The sequence below is a fragment of the Theobroma cacao genome, chromosome 6 (assembly GCF_053813885.1).
Source record: "Theobroma cacao isolate CCN51 chromosome 6, ASM5381388v1, whole genome shotgun sequence".
Classification (NCBI taxonomy): domain Eukaryota; kingdom Viridiplantae; phylum Streptophyta; class Magnoliopsida; order Malvales; family Malvaceae; genus Theobroma; species Theobroma cacao.
In genome coordinates, this window is record NC_142644.1 from 2,801,319 (window position 1) to 2,828,126 (window position 26,808).

The 26,808-nt window shown below is 33.2% G+C and overlaps 3 protein-coding genes across 3 annotated transcripts; all 3 read left to right on the plus strand.

Annotated features, from left to right (window-relative positions):
- The first annotated feature begins 4,240 nt into the window (after positions 1-4,240).
- LOC18595306 (adenine phosphoribosyltransferase 5) lies at positions 4,241-10,222 on the plus strand. Its single transcript, XM_088807713.1, has 7 exons — positions 4,241-4,530; positions 4,659-4,769; positions 6,051-6,143; positions 7,150-7,299; positions 7,406-7,464; positions 7,956-8,034; positions 9,886-10,222. The coding sequence occupies exons 1-7, from the start codon at positions 4,428-4,430 to the stop codon at positions 9,936-9,938; spliced, it is 648 nt and encodes a 215-aa protein (XP_088663839.1). The 5' UTR covers positions 4,241-4,427; the 3' UTR covers positions 9,939-10,222.
- Positions 10,223-11,641: 1,419 nt separating this feature from the next.
- Positions 11,642-16,020, plus strand: LOC18595307 (uncharacterized). Its single transcript, XM_007023195.3, has 5 exons — positions 11,642-12,059; positions 13,106-13,247; positions 14,043-14,272; positions 15,346-15,519; positions 15,664-16,020. Exons 1-5 carry the CDS (start codon positions 11,877-11,879, stop codon positions 15,748-15,750), a joined length of 816 nt encoding a protein of 271 aa, XP_007023257.2. The 5' UTR covers positions 11,642-11,876; the 3' UTR covers positions 15,751-16,020.
- A 481-nt stretch (positions 16,021-16,501) lies between these two features.
- LOC18595308 (Molecular chaperone Hsp40/DnaJ family protein) lies at positions 16,502-26,736 on the plus strand. The gene is made up of 12 exons (XM_018123804.2): positions 16,502-17,039; positions 18,223-18,291; positions 19,565-19,657; positions 20,125-20,246; positions 21,481-21,676; positions 22,518-22,693; positions 23,633-23,762; positions 24,296-24,456; positions 25,111-25,202; positions 25,466-25,562; positions 26,339-26,401; positions 26,475-26,736. The coding sequence occupies exons 1-11, from the start codon at positions 16,704-16,706 to the stop codon at positions 26,382-26,384; spliced, it is 1,518 nt and encodes a 505-aa protein (XP_017979293.1). The 5' UTR covers positions 16,502-16,703; the 3' UTR covers positions 26,385-26,401; positions 26,475-26,736.
- Positions 26,737-26,808: the final 72 nt, after the last annotated feature.

Sequence of the window (26,808 nt, forward strand, 5' to 3'; positions counted from 1 at the left end):
CATCCAATACAAATCGGAGCTTCAGGTCTCCCTTTTTAAATCAAATATTAATAATCGACAATTACTACTTTGTGCACAAAGATCACACTTGACCTGGTGTGGTAACAAGTCCTACCCAAAATATCTTCATCGCGTTCAAATGAAAATCATTGCAATTTAATGCATTTGTAAAACATAACAGATTAAAAGCCGTATAATCATAAATTGAATATTATGCATAATTTATTTCAAATCATGACATATCCATCAAATCAGCATGCTAAGTGAAATCAATAATAATTTTTTTTTATCAAATCTCGTGAATCAAATAATAGCCATTGACCCAAACATCATACAATCTTGCAAGGTATAATTTTGAAGCGAAAGCCATTGAAAGGTTTATTTTCCCGTAATTAAAACCTTGTAGATATATACTTATGTATAATATAAAAAAAATGAATTTAAAATCATTGATTTCAATCACAAACAACCTAGAGCTTTCTACCAACTCATGCTTTCCACAATTTTCATCAATCATCAAATGTAATATATATAATAATTTACAGGGATATAGCTTTTGAAATTTAGCACCCAATCACCTCACAATAGCGGGACGCTAAATCGCTATTTTTTCTTGTTGATCGTTGGTCATTTCTTTCGACCTGCCACTGCAGTGCACCACCTTTATTTACTTCTCCTGAATAGTGAAACCCATTATTATTATTTTATATTTTTAATTTTTATTATTATTTTTCTTCATCTCCTTTCTCCCCTTACCGTAGGCCTTCCTTCCAGTCGACGTTCGTCTTCTACTTTTCTTTCTTCCTTCCCTCTCCCTTTTTATTCTCTCTTCCTTCTTCTCCAGCACACCGTTCTCCCTTTCTCTCTTTCTCTTTCACTTTCTTTCCTTCTTTTCTTTTCTTTTCCTTTCTTCTTTTATTTCTCTTGGCAAGCCCCATCTTTTTCTTTTTCTTTTTTTTTTCCATTCTTTCTTGTCTCTTTAGGCTGGCCCCCACCTTCATTTCATTTCTTTACTTTCTTTTCTTCTTCAATGGTTGGGCCCCCCTTACGAGGTGTTACAAAATGTATCGATACATTTTAGACAGAATGCTCATTACCCCAACACGTATCAATAGATAAGGGGAATTTATAGATACTTTTTCTCTTAGGTCTTTCTGCTTCAAATATATCGTTACATTTGGACAATATATCGATACATGTTCATCTTTAGCCAAATCTATCGATACATTCTTAATTGTTCGTCCTACGAAGAATGTATTGATACATTTAGGGATGTATCGATACATTTTCCCATATAGCTAGTTTTCAGCTTTCCAAACTTCCAAAAATTCAAGTCTAACACCTTAATTTCATTCCCTGTTAATATCATAGCTCAAATAATTCATTTAACTTAATCTCATGCACATATATTCATAATTATAAGCTCAAACTTAAATTAAAATTTCAAACCATGGGATTTATCACATATTTCCTTAAATTTTTGCCTAAGTGTCAATATACGTATTCTCAAACACTTGACATACATAGCATATCATCAAAGTCTTCAAGACTTCACATATTTCATAAATCATCTTCAGTTCACTTAATTTACATAAAAAATTGAGGGTGTTACATTACATGTTTAAAAAATGTTATTGTTACACTTTATGTTCAAAAAAATTAAGCAACACCCAAACTTCAGCACTAAATTTTACATGTCAAGGTCAAAACTTTAGCCCTAGATGTTACATGTCAAGGTTAAAGCTTCACCTCCAGATGTTACACGCCAAGATTAAAACTTCAGCATCAAATGTTGCACGCTATTACCAAAGCTTCAGCACCAAATGTTACATGCCAAGGTTAAAGCTTCACCACCAGATATTACATGCCAAAATCAAAGCTTCAACAGCATATATTACATGCAAAAGCTTCTTTATTCCTGATCATGTTAGGTGCCAAGGTATGAATCACTTTGTTACAAGCTAAGGCATGTTCTATCAAACTTGAATCACTGAAAAAACTTAACATCCATAAACCCAAGAATCCGTTGTTACTTACCATATCATACTTTTTGGTGAGAGATAGACAAAGAGAGGGTTTTATGAATGTAAAGCAATAAACTCAAGAATATGTTGTTACCTTTGCTATCGTGCTCTTTGGTATGTAGATTGATGCCGAGATTATGAAAGATAGATAGAGAGATAGTGATGGTGGTAAAATTAAAAGAAGTTGGATGACGAGAGAGAAAAATGGAGAGCATAGCATAATGGGAAACAAAGTAAATGAATGGAGGGTGAGAAAATTTAAGAGCACTAAATTTGTTTGAAATGATTTTAAGGGTATTTTTATCATCTAGTAGTTAAAATTGGCTAAAAATAATTAATTTTATATTAAAGGTTATTTTTGAAATGGGTTTAAGATAAGGTTGTTTCTTACAATTTCCTTTAAAACTAATATTTGTTTAAACACAAATTCATATTTCTTTTCAACTATCTTCACTAATTTAAATTAGAAAGTTTCAAATTTTGTTGTATATTAAAAATATAAAAATTTTTGGAAAAATGTGTCAATTAAAAACAGAAGTATTCATCGGTCGAATTGAGTTAAGTTTGTTAAATATATTAAAAAATTTAGACTCGAGCTTGAGTTCGGCTCCCCTCGATCTATCTATTTATGTTATATTCATTATTAAAATATTAAAATTACTTAGATAAAATTAAAATTTATATTAGCTCTTTAATATTTGCTTCATTGATTAATGTATAGTTTTTTGTCTAAAAAATAAGTTTCGAATCTTTTTTTTTAATTCAAAAACAAAAATTAAACTATTTATTAATATAATAATATCTTAAAATTCATACCTAAATTCGATCTAAATCAGACCAAAACTCCTAATGATACGTTTGGTTGGCGGAATAGACTGTAATGGAATAGAATAGTTATTATGTGAGAATAGAGTGAAGTGAGAATATAATAGAATAGTTATTACTTAGTTTGGTATGACAAAGGGAATAGGACAAGAATAATTATTATAACTTATTGTAGTGTTTGGTTGGTAACAATAATTTTAGAATGAGAAAGGAATAGAAAATAAAAAGGCAAAAACACATTTTATTATTTATATGACATTTTATTTTTATTAGATTTTTTAAATATTAATAATCTAGAATTTAATTAAAATATTAATAATTAATAATTTAAATATTAATATTTTATTTAATTTAAATATTATTATGATTAATTTTTCTTTTATTTTATTTTTAAAATATTAATAATTGATAATTTCAATATTAATATTTATTTATAATTTAATTATTTATATTTTAAAATATTAATATTTTATTTTATTTAAATATTATTATGATCAATTATTTTATTTTATTTTATTTTTGAAAATTAATAATTGATTATTTATTTAAAATATTAATAATAGATAATTTAAATATTAATATTTTATTTAATTTAAATATTATTATGATTAATTTTTTATTTTATTTTATTTTATTTTTTAAATATTAATAATTGGTAATTTATTTAAAATATTAATAATTGATGATTTAATTATTAATATTGTTTATATAATTCAAATGATATTATGTTTATTTATTTTTAATTTATTTTGTTTTTAAATAAGAATAATTTATAATTTATTTTATTGATAATTGATAATTTAAATATTAATATTTTATTTATAATTTAATATTAATATTTTAAAATATTAATATTTTATTAAAAATTGGAATCAAGTGAGAGAAAGAGGAGAGAGAGAAAAATAATATTTTATATAAATAAAATTATAATTTTTCAAACTTATAAGGATTATTTTTATTTTTATCAAATTTTGAATTTATTTCTCAATCATGGAATAGCTAATACCATGAGGAAGGGTGGTATTAACTATTCTTTGATTTTAAAAGATTTTGGAGAATAATCATTCTTATAAAAAGCTATTTCTTAAATCATTTTTCAACCGAATCAAAATTTCTTGAAAATAAAAGGGGAATGGCCAACCAAACATGCTATAAGTGTGGACAAATAGACAAACCCGTAAACACAGCTCTAGTGATAACAGCAAATACTGCTAAATATATTAATGTTAAAAGCAACAAAAACTTCACAATCAAAAGGAATGGAAACATAACAATTTTGAGAGTGACAGCAGCACTATCCTCTAGAAAATGGAAAAGAAAAGGAAAAAAAAGAAATAGTATTAGAAAAAGGAGCCTATAAATAATGAGCACTGAGCAGTTGGATCTTCTTCAGGGGTGCTTTTGCCAACAAAGATACACATTATTAATAACCCTTTCTTTCTCTCTCTTTCTTCTGCTGTCATAAGCCAGCTGAAGTTAAAAAGAGCACTGGGTTTATCCTTGGGAGGGAAAAAACAAAAGAGCTCTTGCTAACCCGCTTAGCACACTTAAACACAAGCTTCTTACAGAGGAACAGAAATGGAGAAAATGTTTGCAGGAGATCAGAATGGTTTACAAGGAGACCCAAGGTTGAAGGCCATTTCTGAAGCCATTAGAGTTGTTCCTCACTTCCCAAAACCAGGTTCTTCTCTCTCCTTCTCCCTCTCTTTTGGTTTCTTGTAAGCAAAATTCTGAAGCAGGTCTATTTGTAGTAAAATGTTCAACTTTTTCTTGGTTTTTGTAACTTGGGTTTTTTTGTTTTATGTTAAGGGATTATGTTCCAGGACATAACAACACTGTTACTTGATCACAAGTGTTTCAAAGATACCGTGGATATCTTTGTTGATCGTTATAGAGATATGGCTATCTCTGTTGTTGCTGGTATACCCTCTCTTTTCTTTCTTTCTTTTTCTTTATCTTTCCTTCTCACACATGCAACCACACTTCCCATTTTTTTTTCTTTTTGTTATTATATGTAGTATAATTTTGAGTGCTCTTGGTCTACCCATTATACAGGTCTGGATTCATTGTAGAAAAAGTTTAAGTCAAGTTGGGGGTTTTATATTCATTTTTTATCATGCAAAAGTTGAAATGTATATAAGTTGTTATGATGAGATTTTTTCTTTCCTTCTTTTATATATATATATATATATATATATATATATATTTAAGTTTGTATAAGTGGGTAGGATTGATTTTTTTATTTTATTCTATGAGCTAATGTGGTTTCAGTCAAGCCCATTGCTTGCTTCATTTTAGCTTTCCTAATTTTTTTTTTTTTTTGCACACGCAGGCTTGTTTTACCATGTTTTAAAGCAGTGACTTCTTTTGAAGAAGAAATGTTTTCCTTCTTAAGTTTTGTCAATCTCAGGAAAAGGGGTTCTCTTTTTCTTCATTTTATTTTAGATCAACTGAAATTTGTGTCTCCTGAAGTCATGGTAGCCATAATAAATTCTGGTTTATAACTGGTTATTAAGCTCTGTATATTATATTCAGGCACGGAATCCATATGATATTTGCTTGAATGGAATTGATTTTCTAAATCCGTCTGAGATAATTAGCTCAGTTAAGTCAGTGCTTTACTATGGTTAAATAAAATATGATAAGACAAAACTGTGGTCATTTGTAGCTACAAATTCTTTTATATCTGCAAGCAATTATAACTATATTCCATGCATGGAAAGCTCTAATTTCTTTCACTCTCACATGGTAAAATCGATTTTAATTAGTCACTTTATTCAAGTATAGAGTTTCAAGGTTCATTTGGGAATATTCTTCTTGGTCACAAACATTTAGCCTATGATGACTTTTTCCAAAGATGTGAGGGTTAAGTCTTTGTCCCAGTAGCATTTGAAGGCCAAACCAGTCATGATTGTGGTATGAAATTATTAACAGTAGAAAGGGAACTCTGGAACACATAGGCTAACTCAAGCTCCAATGTCTCATTTGATAAGCCAGTCGGTTCATCTAACTCATAAAAAATGACTTATTTATCTTAGTTCCTTTTCCTTTGAATTCAACCAATCATCTACACTGTATTATAACTGTAATTGTTTTTGTTGTTTTTTGAGTTGCTTTATATGCTAAACTATTCTAACTATGAAGTTGGTTCTATAATTGCTTACCTTTGATAGTTGCTCACACGGTCAATTTACATTCTAGGTGTTGAAGCTAGAGGATTTATGTTTGGCCCCTCAGTTGCATTGGCTATTGGTGCCAAGTTTGTTCCTTTACGTAAACCTAGAAAGTTGCCAGGTATGCTTTTATACGTGACTACTAGCATAAGCCAAACATCAAATCACATAGTCTTGATGAATTTGATATATAGCTTTTCACCTGGATTGACTAATGAGACCCACTTCTTTGGATTTTGAGTTAGAGTGAAAAAGCTTTGTGTTTTAACATAATTTAGGATGAAAAGAAGGATATCTTTGATGTGTTGTTTTGTTGAAAAGAGTCAATATCATATTTCTGGCTGCATCAGCTAGGATTTATGCTTTCCCACTGAAATTTTGGGGCTGGGGAACAGAAATAACTTTTAGTCTATTTTATCACTATAAGGCAATCATAAGAAGCATGGTAGGATGGAAAACATCTGAAGAGGCAAATTACCTACAATTTGAGCCTGAACTACGGAATCTGACCCATGGTGGACCCTATGAGGTCAAACAAGCAGAGTTGGAAGCATGGGGAGAGGGTGTCCCTTGTACTATCTTCTTTCATATTAACGCCAGTTTCTTATGCCACTTAGATGGAAGCTTTAATCACTGAAAGGAGAATACTTAATTACCAGATAGTAAAAGTAGTAAAGAGGACTTTGGAACCCTGCCAAGGGAAAAGGGGAAAAGCATAGGAAAATTTGTGTTTGGAACATGCTAATGCCAGCAGAAACTTCCAAACTGCCAATTCCAAACTCTTCCTAATTTGAAATGGCAAGGAGTGTGATAGCCAATGGTGCAATGGGTATATGCAACCATGTAATTAAAGATTGTGAGAACATCATTGTCTGTAAAGACATTGATTGTGAAAAAATACCATGTTTTCAGTTCGAAAGTTATTTTCAGCCATAGATTGTTAATTAAGTAAAGATCTATCTATTCTAAATCTCAATTCTCAATACCATTTCAATTGTTAGTTCTTGTTCGAACGTGCATTGAAACCAGGATAGCCAGAATTGTGGAAATAGTCTTATCAAATCATTCTTTTCATAAATATTTGGTACTTGAATTGTAATTTAAGCCCTTCACTATTTGAACACCAGGAGAAGTGATCTCCGAAGCATATGTACTCGAATATGGCACTGATTGTCTAGAAATGCATGTTGGAGCTGTTCAACCTGGGGAACGTGCCTTAGTTATTGATGATTTGGTGGCGACAGGTGGGACTCTTTCTGCTGCAATACGCCTATTAGGTAATGTCTGGAGTTCATGCATATACTTCCTTTTTTTTTCCCCTAATTTGGCATACAATTTGAAAGTTCTATGACTGAAATTCTGTTTGGGCTAATCTTTTACTAGAACGTGTTGGGGCTGAAGTGGTTGAATGTGCATGTGTTGTTGGGCTGCGTGAGGTTAAGGTAATGCGTGATAGACTTCTTTACATGTTGCATTATTCCTGAAAATGTAATATATAAACTGGTTCAGAACTTAGGTTTCTTCTTTTTCTACTACAGCCATTGCTCTACTACTACTACACTGCTATGAATTTTGTTTCAGAAAATAATCTACTCAGTGCTCTACTTCTTTGGACTGTATTACCCCTTTGATTATAAAATGATAAAGTTGCTTTGATGGTGTCCATTGACGGATGATTAATTATTGACTTCTTGTCTTGATATAAACCATTTGTGCAAATTTAAGATTTTTTACTTTTCTTTACCATAAAAATTCCTTCTAATAATGTTATCATACTGACATCACCTGCTGCTGTTTGAGTTTATCTCTGTTTCAAATTTTAATAGCTCTAATCTTGTCTGCCCCTGCGCTTTTACTGATTGTTTAGCTCACTGAAGCAGATGTTACAATTTTTTCCATTAAAATTAAAATTTAACATCTGTATGTTTTGCAGGGACAACATAGACTAAATGGAAAGCCCTTGTATATTCTTGTGGAGCCACGCCAGCAGACAAATTGTTCTGCACCTTCTGGTATCATTTCATTTTATCTCTATGTTGATTGAAGTGATATACTATTAAATGAGTTCCACTTTCTTGCTTTCTTGTCCTTTCAAAATTGTGGGTCAGAAAAGAAGTTGAATGTTTGATTCAAATAAAATAAAGTGCATTCATACTAGGATAATTTACAAATCTCACTTCCCTTCCTGTGTAGGAGTGATTGGGTGAAGACATCGGCATTATCCTTACCCCTTTTTGTTTTGAAACTGCACATTCCCCAATAGCTGGCTAATTTTTTTTTTCTGGCTTCTTTCCGCTTAACCTGTTTCATCTACTTTTTGATTTCTACTTAATCATGTCAATGGGAAAGCTTTATTGAAGAAATGGTAAGAGAGCAATATCAATATGTTTACAAGAGGATTTTTGTAATTTATCCCTTCTTGATATTTCTAGAAGAGATTGAATGATTTAGGATCCCCACAGCTTGAACTGTTTTGCACTTGATTGAGATTTTACAATTGCTAGTTCTATATACTTTCTTTAAAGGGTAGAGATAGTGCTTTATTATCTTTTCTACAATAAATAATGCATTGTGTATCTCAAGATATTGCTGTCCCATCAGGAAGTGAAATCCTAGCGTATCCATGCAACTTGACCATTCTTTTCTTTCTCACGTCACACTTGTATGGTTATGGTTTCTGGCTTTTCAAGTATTTTGTGATACTTTGTTGGTTTCTTTCATTTAAAAAGCTTCCTTGGAAAGTACTACACGATAAAAAGGCTAATTATTAGTTTGTATTATGTATTTTTCCTAGGCCTCTACCAAACTTTAGGGGATGAGAGAGAGAGAGAGAGAGAATTTAATTGTTGTTAAGGATTAAACAGAAAGAAAAAAAAAATGCTTGTCCTTGTGCATCTGTAAGATTTTGGAGTACCCTACTAAAAATAAAGTTCAATGAGATGTTTCTAGTTTGGAATGTCGACAGATGATAGCACTAGGCTCATATGACCAATAAGTTCTGAAAGGACAAGGTAAAGTGACAGAAGCATTAAGCATGGGATGATATCTAGATAAGGTTTGGGTGGCTAAATTCTTACGTAGAATTTAGTGTTGAAATAGGATTAGCTGAAAGAAGGTGGGATGTTCTCTGATACTGATTACTTATTGAAATCACCCATAGTTGAATACAAATCCAATTGTTAATATCCTTTTCTTTCTATAATCGACCAATTGATTCAGGTTTAAGTGGAAAATAAGGAAAATGTTGATGGAACATCCACTGCTGTCGACTTTAGTTACCTGTCAATGAGAAAAAGAAAGAAAAGATGTAATTTGAACAATATTGTTTTGATTCATTGGAAGTGGACTTGGTGCACTTGAAGTCGTTAAATTTGTCTGTGTGACACAGTTACCGTGATAAGTAGGTGAGACCAACTTTCATTCTATAGCCAAGACAGTGAGAACTAATGTTGAGCAGGTCAAAACCTTATCACGTAGTTGGTGCCATCCGAGGCACTGGAGCTCTAAAAGAAGGGTTCAATGCAGATTTGTCTCTTTGTGTATTGTTTCAAGTAATGAAACGACAACTTCTGGAACTGGTTATGCTCGAATAATCTCATAAATGCTCGCTCTATTTTCAGCTTTAGACACTCTTAACACCTTACAGTCATCTAGTCTCTGTACAAAAAGTAATCTTATTACTATACAATTAGGGAGTCTCGGGATCATGAATAAGTACAAAAAATGGTGTTCTTACTGCTAAAGTCATCATATTTGCCACTTCATATACACATTTTATCCATTTGAATTGCATCCACTGACATTTAGAGCTATGTAAGCTCTGTCTCCAGCTTGCCTGACTAATGAGCTTCACTTCTTTGCAGTTAATGGAGTTGAAACATGCAGGCGCGACGACGTCTACCTCTCTGCAACTTGAGCATATGGGGTTTCTCATTCTCAAAGCAAAAGTATGGTTCCCCATTCAAATCCCATTCCAAAAATGTGATTAGTTTTCTATGCTTTTTCTTTTTTTGAACCACCCTTTGTTGTAATCCTCTTTACCAGGAAACATGTTCAGGTGTATTTGTTGTTTAGGCTCTTTTAGTTTTTTTACATTCTTCATAGCTTTGAATGAATTGCTGTGGCATGTCAGTACCTGATTCTTGTTTGTTCAATTTACCACATCAATATGGCAGCTGTTTCCAGGTGCTTGTCAATTCATATTAAGAGGCCAGTTTTTAAGATTTTTAGTACAATAACTCATATATTTCATACTGTTAATATAAAAACACTTGATTTATTTTATAAAAAACCTATGAAATATACAAAAAAAAAATTATCTAAATTTTATCTAACTGGATGAGGCCGAGCTTAAGAAATACAGCCCAAATTCACCCTGAAATTGAATAGATCTTTTTCCATTTTCCTCAAAGCCACCCCATAAAATTGAAGCCCATCCAGATAGGGCCTAAACTCATGGTCTTGAATCATTTTATCAACCCAATTATATATAAGTTAAATAAGCAAATTTATTTATTTAGTAAAAAATTTAAGCGACCTTACAAAAATATATTATTTAATTTTTTTTATTTTTTATTACATTCAATTGAATATTTATATTTTTATGCCTTAAAATTGAACAGATCTTTGTCCTTTTCCTCAAAGCCACCCCATAAAATTCAAGCCCATTCACATAAAGCCTAAGGTCATGGGCTTGAATCATTTTGTCAACCCAATTATATATAAGTTAAATAAGCAAATTTATTTATTTAGTGGAAAATATACACTATTTTTTAAAAATATATTATTTATTTTTTTAAATTATTGAAAACTTTTTTAAAAAATTATTTTTTATTACATTTAATTGAATATTTATATATTTATTTTAAATCAAATAGTTGATTAATTTTTTTTTAGTTAAAATGTTATTTGTCATTTTGTGTTATATAGATGTTGATTTGGTATATGTTAGTCCGACATGTTAATTTATCATTTTGGATTGTGACGTGGTATGTTGAATTAACCATTTTGGATTGTGTCTTGATATGTTGATGTGATATAATGAAATTATCACGTGACATTTTGCACTTTTTACACTTGTGTCATATGGATATAAAATGATAAATAATATTTTAATTAATAGTAATTAATTATTTATTAATTATAATAGTTTATTTGACTCAATAATTTATGTATTTTAACAAGTAATTTAATTATAAGTAATTTAAATATATATTAGTAAAAAAATGAAATTTTTTTAAAAATTTCATCATTAGTAGTGTAAATAATTTTAGATAATGGGTATTTTTTTGTCAAATTTATTATTTTTTTGAAAATAAAGAAAATAGTAGTTGAACCTTTGACAAAATTGATATAACAAAGAAAAATAATTAATTTATCCTATTAAAAGGAAAAAAATGAAAAAAAAAACCAAACTTAATATTCGATTATTAATAAGATTAGTTACCGTTTTATTCCACTTTTTTAAATTGGATCTCCCACCCCAAGCCGAAAAGCCACCCCGGCGGTTCGCGGAATCTCCTCCACGCGCCCGTCGCCTCGCCTCTTTTTCAAAAAACATAATAATGAAATATTAAAAAAATAAAATAAAAACAAAACAGCACCGCTTTGAGCATTACTTTTCTTCTGCACCACCACCAAGATATAAACCCTTATAAATAAGAAAACCTAAGCCCAAAGGCAAATCCTCTTCGTTAGGAATCCCCTAATCTCTTAGCGTCCAAACAGGAAAGTCGCCTTCCCCAAGAAAACTCTAATTTTTCTTTTTTTTTTTTTGAAGTAGAGAGACAGGAAGGGAGAGAGAGGGAGAGATTGGTAGAGAGAGAAAGAGAGATTTTCTTTGATTTAGCGAAGGATGTCTGCGGCAGTGTGCGGGAGTAAGAGATCGTTCTTCGAGGATATCCCGTCGTCGCCATCGGCTTCTGTCTCTAAGAAGCTCCGGCGCTGCTCGCCTTCATCTCCTTCGTCTGTTCGTTTTCCTCCGCCGCCGTCTTCCCTCGCTCACCTCGAAGCCCTGTTCCCTCACATGGACCCCGAGGTACATCGCTTTTTTTTTTAAAAAAATAGATATTTTATATTTTGTTTTTGTAAATACTTGCGATGATTAGATGCAGAATGTAAATTTTATTTTTTAGGAATAGTAAATTCTTATAGTATTAGCAAATTAGGTTTCAAAGATTTATGTCTAAGGTGGTATTGTTTCTTGATTCCTTGCTTTGATAATTCTGTTTGGACGCTGAGATGGAAAAGGAGATAAGTGGATTAAATATTAAACTTGGATTGGTTGTTTTGTTTATCCTTTTGGTTCGCTGGCTTTTCCTGCAAACAAAAGAGAATTGTATCAGTTTTAATTTTGATTTTAAGTGAAAAATTTTAATGCTTTATTGTACAATTTATTTAAAAGAGAAGAATGCAAATTTTATCTTTCAATGAATTTTTATGGTAAAAGTCTTCCGTTAACAAGTGCAATTGTGTGGATTGAAGCCATGAAAGTGGCTTCTAATGGAAAAATCTTTGAGGGTAGGACTATGTTCAAGTTCTTTTCTGCAAGGTCCCAATTAAGTGGGACCATATTGTGGGTACTTCTATGATAATCTTCATTCAATTCCATGCGGAGTTGTTGTGGTTTTGTTGCTTCTATTGATGCTTCTGAAATTTTGGTGTACTGGCCTTAATTAGGACTGGTTTTGAATATCAGTGCAGTGTGTGGGAAGGCTCTCCCTCAGCACTTAAGGCCAGGTAGTGGACCCTTAAGGGTCTAATGTAATTTTGGGGACAACCTGGCACGCCAAATGTGGCCTTATTGTTTAGTTGGCATTGCTTAGTGATGTCCTTCCTCACGATTGAAGATATAATTCTTTCACCAAGATAATTGAATCAGTTGTGTGACTGTACAAAATATTTGTGTATATAAGATTACTTGGTTTAGTGGATATATGTTTTGCTGCTTTGCTTCTTTTCTGTTTCGTAGCATTTAAATGTTTGCTTTTACTAATCCATTGGTCAATGAAGAGATTACAGTTGGCTGTCAAAATAATGAAGAATATGTCTCTTCTATTGATATTTAACAACTATTCCTTGCAGCTTCTGGAGAGAGCACTGCTAGAATGTGGCAATGATATAGACACTGCTGTCAAGAGGCTGCAGGAACTTTGCTTGGGAGCTGCAGAGGCTACAGGGGAAAGGTCAGGTCCTGTTGAAGAACTGGGTGCAACTGCAGAGCTGGGTATGCCACTACTTTTTGCAATTGTGATTTATTTTAATTTAACGTTGCCATCTTAGTTTGTGATCAATGTGTATTATCTTCAATTGTATCTTTTTTCCATCAAGTATTCCTTTTAACATTTAATATATTTTTGATTGATGGTTGATTTTGCAAAATCGATTTGACATGTAGATTTTCAGTGTCAACCAGTCAATTACGTGATGCTATTGCTATCTTTGATTCAATTCTTGCATCTGCTTGATAGTCTTTGGAATATTTCATATACCTAATGGTTAAATTTACAAGCAGATTGAAAAGGGAATAAAGCATAAAGGCTTTCTTAGAGTCTTAACACCGTGAGATTAATGAAGTAGTTTTAAAGCTTCCACTCGATTTACCACTATTTTACCTTTTCTTCTTTAGGTACTTATGCAAATCAACAAAATTGATTTTAGAATGAGAGAAAGAATTGAGGGATCTTCTTTTGAATCTTGACTCAACATGTTTGATGTCTAAGTTCTTAACTATATGCTTCCACCATTATGTTGTGGTTATGATCAATTTCAGTATGATATTTTATGTACAGCAGTTATATATGTAACTTGAATCAGAATATAGTCTGATACCACAAAATTAATTATTTTATGTTTACTTGTTCTGATACCACAATTAATTATTTTATGTTTAATTGTTCTGATACCACAATTAATTATTTTATGTTTAATTGTTCTGCTGTGTGTACATGCCATCTGCTTTAAGTTAGGCAATTCTCATTTCTTAAAGAAGGGGATCTTACATCTGCATTTGAAACCGTAGGTACATTGACCAATGATGGGGAAGCTACTGCAACTGTGCCTGTTCAGAATCCATCAGCCCCTGAAAAACTGCCTGTTGATGGTGCAGAATGGGTGGACTTGTTTGTGAGGGAGATGATGAGTGCTACAAGTGTGGATGATGCCAAAGCCCGTGCCTTTAAACTGCTGGAGGTTCTGGAGAATTCCATTAGTAGATCTGCTGCTGAAGAGGCAGCACAAAATTTTCACAAGGTATGTATCTGTATTGTCACGCTTTTCCAGATTAGCCAAAAGTCATGCAGGACTTATGAAGCAGGTTTTAGGCAAAATGTCATATGGTGGACGCTCACGTTCGTTAGATGCTCATATGAACTTGATTGAGCTTAGCGCGATTAAATATGATCTGCAATGAAAGGCGTCTGTTCCTGAAGCTAGGGTCATCCTGCCTCGTTACCAATAAGTCAAAGACATGGCAAAAAAGTGTATTGTGAATGTATTTCATTACCTTTGTCCAATAAAACATCACTTTTCTCCCCTCTTGTCCCTTCCCCTTTGGTGACAAATTTGTCTATGATCTAGTGTACATGGTTCTTTTGGAGAAGCTGGAATGATAGAGCTTTGTGGTGATAAAGGTGGCAATCCTCTGAACTGTGCTGCATTACATGTTCCTGGTTTAAAGTAGAGTTGAAGTTCAGGTGAGGATAACTCTAGAGTCAATTGGAAAGACATAGATTAGGTGGTGATAAAGGTTTTGTCTATGGTCTAGTGTCCATGGTTGTTTTGGAGGAACTGAATAGTAGAACTTTGTGGTGGTAAAGGTGCCAGTCCTCTGAACTGTGATTCATTACATGTTCTTGGTTTCCAGTAGAGTTGAAATTCAGGTGTGGATGACTCTATAGTCAACGAGAAAGACATAAAATAGGTGGTTATTGTCGTCTTGGTTCTTGAGAAACTAGAGTTGCTCCTGACAGGTTGCTTTGAGATCCAAATTTGGTCACATTAGCTGTGGAGCAGACCCACTTAATCAGAAATGCGAAGCTGTTGAATAATTGATCATTGTGATCATTTCAGTGGTTATCATAGAACTAAGCCTTTATTTTCTTCAAAGGGAGGGCGAAATGTGGGTTAGAAGGTTTAGTTCAGCAGTTGCAATTTTTAATATAATCATGTTAAAATTGTTGGTTTATAGTTTTTGAAATATCCATGTAAATTGAACATGGGTTTAATATTGGATAATAATAAGGTTGTCTTTTTCCTTTTGTTCTTTGTTTTGAAGCCATGTTAAACATCACCTTATTGACTTGATTGTATTCTTTTGTTGTCAGGAAAATATCATGTTAAAGGAACAGATTGAGGTGTTGATTCAAGAAAATACGGTCCTCAAACGAGCTGTGGCAATCCAACATGAACGTCAAAAGGAGTATCAAGATAAAAACCATGAGTTGCAACATCTGAAGCAGTTGGTGTCTCAGTATCAGGAGCAGCTGCGAACTCTAGAGGTCAGAAGATAGACATGGCATTGGATTATGCCATACAGTCCAAAAAAGCACATAAATGTTTACATAATAGAGACTTACAAGCTGAAACAAGTTACTATTCTGTCGACTCGACAAACTCATCTGTGTGTTTTGCTTGTGTTGCAGGTAAATAACTACGCATTGACGATGCATCTGAGACAGGCACAGCAAAGCAACTCCATCCCAGGGCGTTTCCACCCAGATGTCTTCTAAAAATATGAATGGAGCATATAGGGATGAAGCCTTTAGCTTTATTTATGACTACAGAAAATAGCACAATACGCTAAGCTGTCAGTGCTTTATAATCTGTTTGCCTTAAGGTGGTATGTTTGTTGTGTAATTTAGTATTGTGTCTGATATGTGGCCATAGGCTTATCATGGTGTATGGAGTAAACAGTCATAACTAATAATTGTTGATTGTTAAAGAAATTTCACATTTATATTTCAAAGTAAATCAATTTGATTACTATATTTACCTTGTTATCCTTGGATTCTTACAGTTGACTTGTGAATTTATCATAAATTTGATTCACGTTAAAGCATTTTTAAAAGAGAGACAAGTAGGGTGATCGATGACGACATTTTTTGTTGATCAATTTTGTTAAGGTGTTTCAATTTCTCGGGTACAGAATCATTTAGAACGATTTTTATAATTATTTTGATTTTGAAAAACTTATAAACTTCAACAGTACTTCTCATCACAACACATTCATCAATTTTTTCTTCAAGTTCATAATTCTAACTATTTTATCTACTTTAAGTATATAATTCATGAATATTGCACCAACTTTTATATCTTACTTTTATATGAAATTTATTTTCTTTTGAATGAACTCTTTTTGCACAATTTTTTTTTCGAGAAATTAACGTTTAAAGTATTTTTTTTTCTTTTTGAAGAAAAAGTGACAAAAAAAGAAAGAAAGAAAAATGGTGGGTGGCATTAGAAAAACGTGTTGGTACAAAAACAAAGTTACAGCCACAAATCTAATCTTCTGGCTCTGGCCACTTTCGGCTTTCCCCTGCCTTCCTTCCTTCACTCTCTCTTCTCTCCGGCGGTCTGTTCGAAAGGCGGCTCGAACCAACCATGAACGAGATCAAACCCAGCATTTACTCTTAATAGACCCATTTTATCCAAAACTTTGAACGAAGAGAGACACGCTTCTCTAATGGCTGCCACTACTTCCCTATCTCTGCTCCCTTCTTCTCTCAGCTTCCCAACGGAACGCCCTTCAAACGCTTCCCAATCTTCTTCTTCTTCTTCTTCTTCTTCTTGTTCTGTTTTCTTCAATGGTGGGACGCGTCTCAGGTCCCACGACAGCTTTGCTTGCGTGAGTTCCTCCCCCTTTTCAACTTGTTCTTGGAGATTGAATAATGGCAGGGTTGGTGCTTACCGTTTTGGGACGGTGGTTGCTGCTTCTGGGGATTACTATGCTACTCTTGGAATACCAAAATCAGCTTCCAGTAAAGAAATTAAGGCCGCTTATCGTAGATTAGCTCGTCAGGTACCTCACTCAATTCTTTATTTTGCATTTCCTTTCTGTTTTGTAATTTGGTTTTCCTTTTTTTTTTTTTTGGGTTGAGACAACTGAGGTAGGAAAGCAAAAGAAGAGTGAAGTTTAAATGGGTGTTTTAGATAAGAGACGGAAATGCTTTTGCATTTTTTCCCCTTTTTGGTACATATGAAAGCACGTTAGGTCTTGACCTATAAGAAGAGAGGTACCTCTTTGCCACCCAAACCCGAGATTCGGAACCGAGAGCTCAAAGTTGAAAGTCTCAAGTTTTAACTGTTGGAGTGCGTGGAGTATCTCCTGGGGAAACGAGAAGGAAATATTTAGTGGAAAGATATACAAATTGTAGGAAAAAGAAAATGTTCAGAAGACGATGGTGTTATTCTTGGTTTTGGTTTTTCTAGTTGGACAAAGAATAAAAGAATGTGGCTAGACATTTGCTTGTTCCTTTGTCATTGTATTAGTCATCTAATCTTGGCAAAAACCTTTTGAGGGTCTTAAGAGAATCTTCATGCTTTGGATGATAAAACTGTAACATAACCTGGGTTATTTTTGAGATACTTCTTTCGTAAATTTTTTGTAAGTTTTGTGTATTAGAGGAGGGCATGAATTGAGTAACAATTATAATGAGTTATTTTATATATATTTGAGCTCATTTGGCCCATCTTTTCCGTTGTAGTTGATAGCCAGCCTAATTTAGATATCAAGGAATAAAAAACACTTAAATCTTCTGTGGCAGTATTGGAAAAAGCTGTTCTATTCTGCCCAAATGATTTGCAATCTTTCTTGGAAATATTCTGAGCCCAATTGAAAATAACCTATTGCCAACTATATCAGTGGCAGAATCATTATAAGATTGGCAATTATATGATTGTACTTCATGCTTGCATCATCGACCATAATTTGTTGGTGTCTTTTATCCTGTGGTTTAAACTATCTAATCTGGCCTAATTTGATCAAGCTATTTTTCCCTAGGAAAAAACTCAAAAAATTAGCTCTCTTTCTAGATGCTTGCCTGTTTAAGTTCATTGTCTTTTAATTTTAAATTCACTTTGTTTCAAATTTGAAGCTGCTAAGTTTGTAGTGGATTATGTATGCTAATGATTGTTTATTTATTATCTTTTGTTTTTGTTTGTCTTTGTAATCCTGACATTATAACTTTTATCTTAATTTGAAGTATCATCCTGATGTCAATAAGGAACCAGGAGCTACTGAAAAGTTTAAGGAGATTAGTGCTGCATATGAGGTATGCACAAAAGTTTATTGACCAACTATTTCAAAAATTTTCCATGTTTACTGGTGTGCAGAGTATTGCTAGTTGAAATATGTTATTAGCTTTATGTTTTACGTGGTTTTCTCAATTGGTTGTGTTTGTGGATAGCCTTATAACAATCACCTATATTTTACGTAATTTTTTCCTCTTACTGTTTGTCTTTAGTTCTCTGTACCAATTAATGGTATGCCAAGAATACTTTTGTTTGTTTACCTGAATGTCTGAAACAGAAGAATAAGAATAAAATGTTAAAATTTCTACTCTAATCATTTGCATGTTTGTTTGGGCTCTCTCTCCCTCTCTCTCTCTCGTGAACATAGTTGGCAATTTCCATGTCAGTTATTCATCATTTCTACAACTTTTTTTTGGGCATATTTGAACCAGATTGTATATTTTAGAACAATTTAATTGTAGGACCAAGGATTAGCAAGGAGGAAATAGATTTCGTAGATATATGCAGAATGTGTCTACGATACTGTAAGAACTGGATGTTTGATCTGTTTATACAAATTTTTTCTTGAATCCATGTGTTAAACATAGAAAGAGATGTATTATTGTTGTTGAGCATTGAAATTGAATATTGCGATTAAAAGGACAGTGAATATAAGGGTTCTTATTTTTTATTGTGATATATAATCAACCTGTTATTTACGTTTTAGGTGTGTACAATATAGAGTTAGGCTTGGTAGGATCCCCATCAAATACTCTTGAACTTAAACAATTTCAGATGCCAGGGAAAAGGGGGAATTGGATGTTAAGGTTGTTGAAAAAGTATCGAAATATTCTTGCACCCAACAAACTAAACGCAGTTAACCATTTCATCCTCAAGAGGTCATAGAACGCATGTAACATAATATGCATCCTGCTTTGGACTGGGAAAGGAAGTTCGAAAAGCGTGAGTTTGTTATGGTTTCAAGTTAATTAATTGGCCTTCTTGCATGTTGGTATCTTTCTATATATCATGCAATGCATTGTTAATTACTGATTCAACATGCCTTGAAATCTTAAGATACAACTTCTGTTGTTTATCCTATGATTGCATGTGGAGCTCTTGATATTTATCATGTTGACATACATAATTGTTTCATATTTTATTCTTTTCTTCGTTAGTCACATTTCAGTTTGTGGAGCATAGTGTGCTGCAAGTTTTCTTTCCTAGAGGTTCCTTTGTGTGAAAGTACATTACCATACTCAAAATTTTCATTCATCATGTTATTTTTTGAACAATGAAGTGCAACACTGTCAGGTGTTATCAGATGATAAAAAGAGAGCTTTGTATGATGAATATGGTGAAGCTGGAGTCAAAAGTGCAGTAGGGGGACAGTCCAGTGCTTATACGGTAAGCATTTAGTTTGTATTTTTATACTAAGTTCTGTTGTACCCCTAATGACAATGAATATCTGAAATATGCTTGAAGAATATACATGCTTTGCTTGTTGATTACTTCACTGAAAGATGTGTGAACCATATTTGGAAAGCAAGGTACCTGTTTGATTATTAGTTCCTAAATATTTGGTTGTCTGACTCTGAGCATAAGAACAATGTCACTTTCAATATGGAATTTATAATCCTTGTGGGAAGATTATTAGAGGGCTTTGTTGGTTTGGCCATCTGAGTCTCTTTTGCCCTTTCACTTACCAATTTGTGAACCATGTATCCTTCTAAAAGAGTTATGCTGCTTTTAGTTATGTGAGAAATCATGATGGATGCTCCATGAACTAGCATGCGATTGACCTAGGCAGCAGTAGAACCTCTAGACAGCTGTAGGTTAAGTACAACTTACATATTGTTTATCTTCTCCTGCAGACTAATCCTTTTGATCTCTTTGAGACATTCTTTGGACCAAGCATGGGTGGTTTTCCTGGCATGGACCAAAGTGGATTCAGAACAGGCCGTCGTAGTACGGTTACTAAAGGTGATGATGTACGGTAAGTTGAGATCTGTTTTTGATGTTTTAATGATAGTTAGTGGTCCTTTGATCATTCTCTTTTCTTATACTGAGTGCTAATTGACTGATTACTTTAGTATGCATACTAAACTTGGGCATGATCACCTTTATGTCTGTTTTGATTTACAAAAATGAGATTGACCTCATGTACTGCTATCTAGTTATCGGTTGCTCTCTGAGCTTACTTATTTCAGCAGGCTTTTATGTTGCTGAATGATGTTCTCTTCCTCTGTGTGACTGCACACTTTTCTCCTTTTTTCTTTTTTCTTGTAGTGGGGTGGGTGTGCTTGTTGTTGCAGGATTCTAAGTTCATTAAACCTTTTATATTTTGTGAACAATTTCATTTCCAAAAGTTACTTATTGAAATCAGCTCTTATTGTGAAATGGACTTGGTCAATCTGAACACCTGGTATCCTACTGCAAACTGGAGCCTGAATTGTTCAATGTCTTGTATTGAGTCAAACGAGGTGTACCATGCCTAGTTTACTTGTTTTCTTTAGCAAGTCAAGTTGGCATTGTCATCTGATGCATTGAAAATACTAAATTGCTTTTCGTCACTCTCCTGGAAAATGTGGAAAATAATGCCTTCGAAGTTCTATGTTTTCTTAGGTTCCCATTAAGTAATTCCATTTACCAAAAGATGGTTACAAATTACAAATTTAATAACAATTTCTAAAAATTTTCAGCACATTTTTACGCTATATTGTGTTTTTCTCTTGTGCCTGCGTGAAAGTTACTTTGTTATATGTTGTCTAATTTGTTGTTATCAATTTTTTTAGGTCCTATATGGGCCACATACTGGGGTAGCCGTCCTTTTTCACTAGAAAATTGTCTATTTCCAATTATTTGTATGTGCTCTTTTTATGCTTAAATGAGTTCTTCTCTCTCCTTTTTTTTTTTTAATACAAGAGAGACTACCATGACTTAAACCTAAAATCTCTACCTAAATCCCACTCCATCCTCCTTCCCTCTTGAGCTAAGTCCAAGTGACTGTGCTTCTCTTATTAATAAGCTTTACATAGTGTCTTTGAGTTTGATTATGAAAGAAATATATCATTTATCTTATTTGAGGCATCGCTTGCTAATAATGTGTATTTATATGTCAATATTTCCTGCATGTTTCTATTTATATGTTTTTCTATTTCTGTGCTATATATGTCCTTGTTCAAGGGCTTTTATAGTCAATATTGTTCTGATAATTCCAATATTTTCAGTTATGACATTACTTTACAATTTTCGGAGGCTATTTTTGGAGCTGAAAAGGAATTTGAGCTTTCCCATTTAGAAACATGTGAAGTTTGTCTTGGTACTGGATCAAAGGTCGGGTCAAGGATGAGGATATGCTCAACTTGTGGTGGAAGGGGTCAAGTTATGAGAACCGAGCAGACACCCTTTGGCTTGTTTTCACAGGTAATAAGAAATTTTTTTCATTTAGTTCCTTTGGACTCTTGATTGCCTTTTTTCCTTTTGAGGTGCCCGAGAGTGAGGGGGGTGTTGTGAGGAAGTAGGGCTTTTAATGATCATTTCTGAACTTGGCCTTTTGTCTAAATTTTAAGTGTGCAATTTTCTTTAGCACCAGGACCTTGGTTGTACTAGTCATTCTATTTAATTGTAACAATGGCCTACTATCCACATGCTACTCATACCCGTACCCAATGGTGAAATTGAGGTGAGGTTCATCAGTACTTGGGTTGGTCACATTATATTCTATCAAATTGAAACCATTTTGTGGAAAAAAATAGAGTTGAAAGGGGAGAGTTTGACTCCAAGGATCAGTTTTTACAGAAGAAAGTTTATTGCTTTACAACAGCTGGAATAAGCATAGAGCCAGAGGTACAATCTAAACTTGCAACACTACAGTGTTAAAGCCTGTGAGAATTACAAGATAAATTTGGGAGATATTGTTCCAGTAAACCTTTTATTTTCATCTCTAGAGGATTTTTGTCTAATAGGTCTCTAATAGAAAACTGATGAATTTATACAGTAAGAGATTACAGCTATTTAATTTGTAGCATTTCTATTAAGTCAAATTGCAGAATTTGGTATCGAACATTAATAAGGTTCATGATTGCTATAAGATATTATTAATGTAAGATTTTGTAGCATGGCTGCTAGATAAGGAAGCAATCATTTTTGTACTATAATGATTGAATTGTTCTCTTTTCTCTCACTGTTTGCTGTTCTGAGAACCTACGTGTGAAGACTTTGTTATAAGATGTTGCTTATATAGCTTTTCCATTGTATTTTGTAGGTTTCTGTTTGTCCAAATTGTGGTGGGGATGGTGAAGTCATTTCGGAATACTGTCGGAAATGCTCTGGTAAAGGACGTATACGAGTTAAGAAAAATATCAAAGTCAAAGTTCCTCCTGGAGTTAGTACAGGAAGCATCCTCAGAGTTGCTGGGGAGGGCGATGCTGGGCCAAGAGGGTATGTGGATGAACTTTTTTATTGCATCTCTAATCTCGATGACATCTTCTGGTATTATCAGCTGAATGCAATCTGAAGTTGCATTTTCTTTTTCAATTATAGTAGGTATATCTTGCCCTTGAAATATATTACCGAATAAATATAAGCTCCATTTCCTGTCAGCCATAATTACCTCTGGACCTGATATAAAAGAAGTTGCGACTTGGTTTCTTGGCTCAAGTAATTTAGAACTTGTATTGAATTTTTCGAGTGTAACATTAGTAAATTGGCTATAATGAATAAGCAGAGAACTGGTGGTTGTTTATAGGTAGTTGAAATACTAGCGAAAATGTGTATTTTACAGTATGACAGCCAATTCATGTTATATTGAATCTGTGATTTAAGTTTTTATCAGTATTTTCCAGTCTTACCTTTTGAAGTCAAGAATGGTAATTTGCTTTAAATTGTTGTGATAACAATATTGCTATTCATAAATTCCTTGATCGTACTGGAATTAGAATAACTTCTTGTGACTGTGCTAGGATGTTACTGCATGTATAGGTGGTGATGTCTTTTTTGTTTCATAGAAGTCTTGTCACAGAAGTGTTCCTTCTATGTACTTTCTTCTCTTTATTTTGTTTATTTTTCTACCCAACTACTGTCTTTTGTAATTTTTATGATTAAATTTATGCATATAATGATTATTTCTCATTATTACTTTAAGGGAGTGTATTTCTTGTATCATAGGGTTGCTTCTCCTTGATTGCTTTAGATAAATTTGTCTACATAAAAAATTAAATTTACATTTGGGGGCTTGCAAGCTGCAGATTTTATACATTAACCTCTTGTGTCCAGTTTCACCTTCAGGGATTGTGTTGATGACAGAAGTACAACAAAAGACACTGTAGTCTTAGATCTTTGGAGATTTAGTTCTTGAACATTATTTTCTGGTTTCTGCAGGGGCCCTCCAGGAGATCTTTATGTATATCTAGATGTTGAAGAGGTAGCAGGAATCCAAAGGGATGGCATAAATCTCTCCTCAACAGTGTCCATTAGTTACCTTGATGCCATACTGGGGTCTGTTGTAAAGGTAGTTTTCACTGTACTTTGTCTTTATTATCATTTATTCATGCATTAAATTCTTAATTGTTTTAGTTTTCATATCAATTGTCATAAATTAAAGAAATGCAATAGGTTTAAGTGGAAAAGCTCGCGTTCCTAATATTATGTGCAATTATTATAGCACCTGTAAAAGCCTGCATTTGCTTACTTGCCTAATGCTCTTTTCTTTTAAAGTTTTGGTTGAAGATTTTTTTCAGTGTTTTAGTTTTCATTAGTTTATTGTGCAATCTTCCATACAAAATCATCTTCTCAACATTTCATCATAAATTGTGCTGCACAAACGTGGAATAACTTAAAGTGAGGAGATGGGCGACTGTTTTTGCAATGCCTCATCACTGCCTTCCACACCTAAGAAAAAGTATTTTCTGGTTCGCTTGGCTATATCTGCTAAAATTTGGTTTGCTAGCACATAAATTTTAGTGTTGTGGCAACTCTATTCCTATTTTATCCTCACCAACATCTTATGCTTAATCACATAGTGATTTCTTTTCACTAAAACAGGTAAAAACGGTGGAAGGGGTAACTGAACTACAGATCCCACCTGGCACTCAACCAGGGGAAGTATTAGTCCTTGCAAGGAAAGGTGCACCTAAGCTGAACAAACCATCTATACGGGGTGACCATTTGTTTACAATTAAAGTTACCATACCAAATAGAATAAGGTATAAGATGATCTTTATCAGTGTTTAGTTTATGGTTATAGAATAGCTAAACTGCTTCTTGAATTAATTTTTTGTAGTATGTTCCTTCTAGGCCATATTAAGTTGCCTTCAACTGTTGGTCAATTTCTCATAGATCCTTCATTTTTCGTTAGTAGTAAACACGTCTCTTTAGCTTGTTAACAGTAGGTTCTTTTATCTTTACCAATCTTAGCTGAAATTAACAGTGTGTTTAGGTCATTTTATGAAAAGTCAGCTAATTCATATTGGTTAATTGCTTTTCATATTTTTAGTTAACGTAATAAAAGTTGAAAGGATCAATATACTTTTTAGTGGCCCAATAGGAGTTGGGAAAGGTGCAGTTGGTGTGATTCTAAGGTTGTTTTCTTAATTACACATGGTCTTTATTTTGAATCTTGTTAAGAGTCACATAAAAGTTGTTCATGATTAAATATCTGAAAATTCAATTAAATTAAGTAATTTTATGGTGTTGCACTGTGTGTTTAGTGAGTGTGGTTAAATAGTTTCAGTTGTGTAGTATAATACCTGCTATTGACTACCACTGGCCTTGTTAAATCTGTTCCCTTTAATGCTTAAATATATTGAAATTAGTTATTCCCGCTAACTTCGCGCTGTAATGCTTCCTTGTATTTGTAGTGCTAAGGAGCGAGAATTGCTTGAGGAACTTGCCTCTCTGAGTAATACGACCAGCAGCCGTTCACGAACACGCCCTAGAACTCAGCCTGCCAGTAAGAAATTGCCTTACCTTGTGAAAATGACTTTTTGTTTTATATTTGTTATTTAAAGTAATGATGTCCTATTCACAAGATGCACTGTTGTGGCCTAAACTTTTAGAATTTGAATAGTAGTCAAAGACAATGTTATACTAACATATCATTGTCACCAATCTGGGACTAAGAAAGTTGTATTGCTTGTCTTATGTGGTAAGCATAGGTATTAGTTGCTTATTGTTTGGATTACATGAGTTAAGTTTACATATTTACATGTGCAGCCAAAACTACTGAAAGTAAGGCTGGTAAGGATGTAGAGAAAACTGAAGAACCAGCAGATCAGAATGATCCATGGACAAAGTTAAAAGCTTTTGCAGGGTAATGTCTCTGTGTGTGTGTGTGTGTGTGTGTGTTTGTGTCTACATGCATGCTCAAATGCTTGTGTTTGTTAACACGTGTGCTGCTGTGAATGATACCATTATTTGCATGATTATAGTTTTTTTTTTTTTTTTAAATTGAACTCCACATTTTAGCAGCATCTGAAATTTCCTCTTTGACACCTGATTTCTGGGATTTAAGTAATGCATGATTGTGTTAGCTGGTTTCCATGATGAGTTGATTGAAATATCTTGCTTTAAGGTGCTGTAATTGTGATATATGTGCAGTTATTCTCCAGCATTCTCATCTATTATCTGCGGTTGTTCTTTTTAACATTTTAGTATGTCATGAATGCTGTTCAAGTGTGTAACTGCAAATTGGTAGAAAAAGAAACTAGCATGGGCTTTCAATCTTGATCCATGGGGTATGATAGTGGTGCAAGATCCAGTGATCCACCGCCCCCGTGCCATCCTGTCACATGTTTTACCACTTTCGAGTGTTAACCATCCCATGTAACAGAACTTTTACAGTTACAGCATCTTTTTAAAAATTTTCTTGATCTAGAATTTGTGAAGCCAGATGTACTGACTCTTTTCTTCATTCTGATTTATCATCTGCACAATATATCTCATTCTGCTTTCTCTCATATTTCCTTGTGTTCTTTCATTTCAATTGTGTTTTCTTTTCTTGAGATGAAACTTCTCACCATTCATTGCATCTATTTTCTTTGTTAATGAGTTTTATGTTTTTTTACCTTAAAAATGTGATATTTGCAGGTCTGTTGCAAATGGTGCTCTTAAATGGCTGAAAGGCAACCTCTAATCTGATATCTGGATTAGGTTAAGCCTAAACTTATCCATACCTGCCCTTGAGTACTATGTTGCTAAATGTTCTTTCATCTTTCTGATCAAGGGTTCTGAAAGGCCGCGGGATAACTTAGTTGGAGGCGCTTTAAGTGCAATTTCTTGGCGTTGCACTAAAAAGGTAAGAAGGCGACATTGAGCAAATTGCAATTTGCAAACTATTGAAAATTCTTTTAATTTTTTATGCAAATTTTATTATCTGAAAAATTGATACGGTTTGCCTCAATGCCATCCATCTGTACTATAGACTATAAAGCAGTTGGAGGCTGTAACAACAGGTGAATATAATAAAGATTTGTAAAGTTTATCAATCTTCATGGAATTTCATGTTCAATCTAGGCATGAGCTTCATGATGGGGTACCAAGAAGTTACTGAACTTGGT

Coding starts and splice junctions, on each gene's coding strand:
- LOC18595308 (XM_018123804.2), top strand. CDS start 16,704: ATGGCTGCCACTACTTCCCTATCTCTGCTCCCTTCTTCTCTCAGCTTC. Junction 18,292..19,564: donor AGATTAGTGCTGCATATGAG/GTATGCACAAAA, acceptor CAACACTGTCAG/GTGTTATCAGATGATAAAAA. Junction 21,677..22,517: donor CCTTTGGCTTGTTTTCACAG/GTAATAAGAAAT, acceptor TGTATTTTGTAG/GTTTCTGTTTGTCCAAATTG.
- LOC18595306 (XM_088807713.1), top strand. CDS start 4,428: ATGGAGAAAATGTTTGCAGGAGATCAGAATGGTTTACAAGGAGACCCA. Junction 6,144..7,149: donor TAAACCTAGAAAGTTGCCAG/GTATGCTTTTAT, acceptor TTTGAACACCAG/GAGAAGTGATCTCCGAAGCA. Junction 7,465..7,955: donor TTGGGCTGCGTGAGGTTAAG/GTAATGCGTGAT, acceptor TATGTTTTGCAG/GGACAACATAGACTAAATGG.
- LOC18595307 (XM_007023195.3), top strand. CDS start 11,877: ATGTCTGCGGCAGTGTGCGGGAGTAAGAGATCGTTCTTCGAGGATATC. Junction 14,273..15,345: donor CAGCACAAAATTTTCACAAG/GTATGTATCTGT, acceptor TTTTGTTGTCAG/GAAAATATCATGTTAAAGGA. Junction 15,520..15,663: donor AGCAGCTGCGAACTCTAGAG/GTCAGAAGATAG, acceptor CTTGTGTTGCAG/GTAAATAACTACGCATTGAC.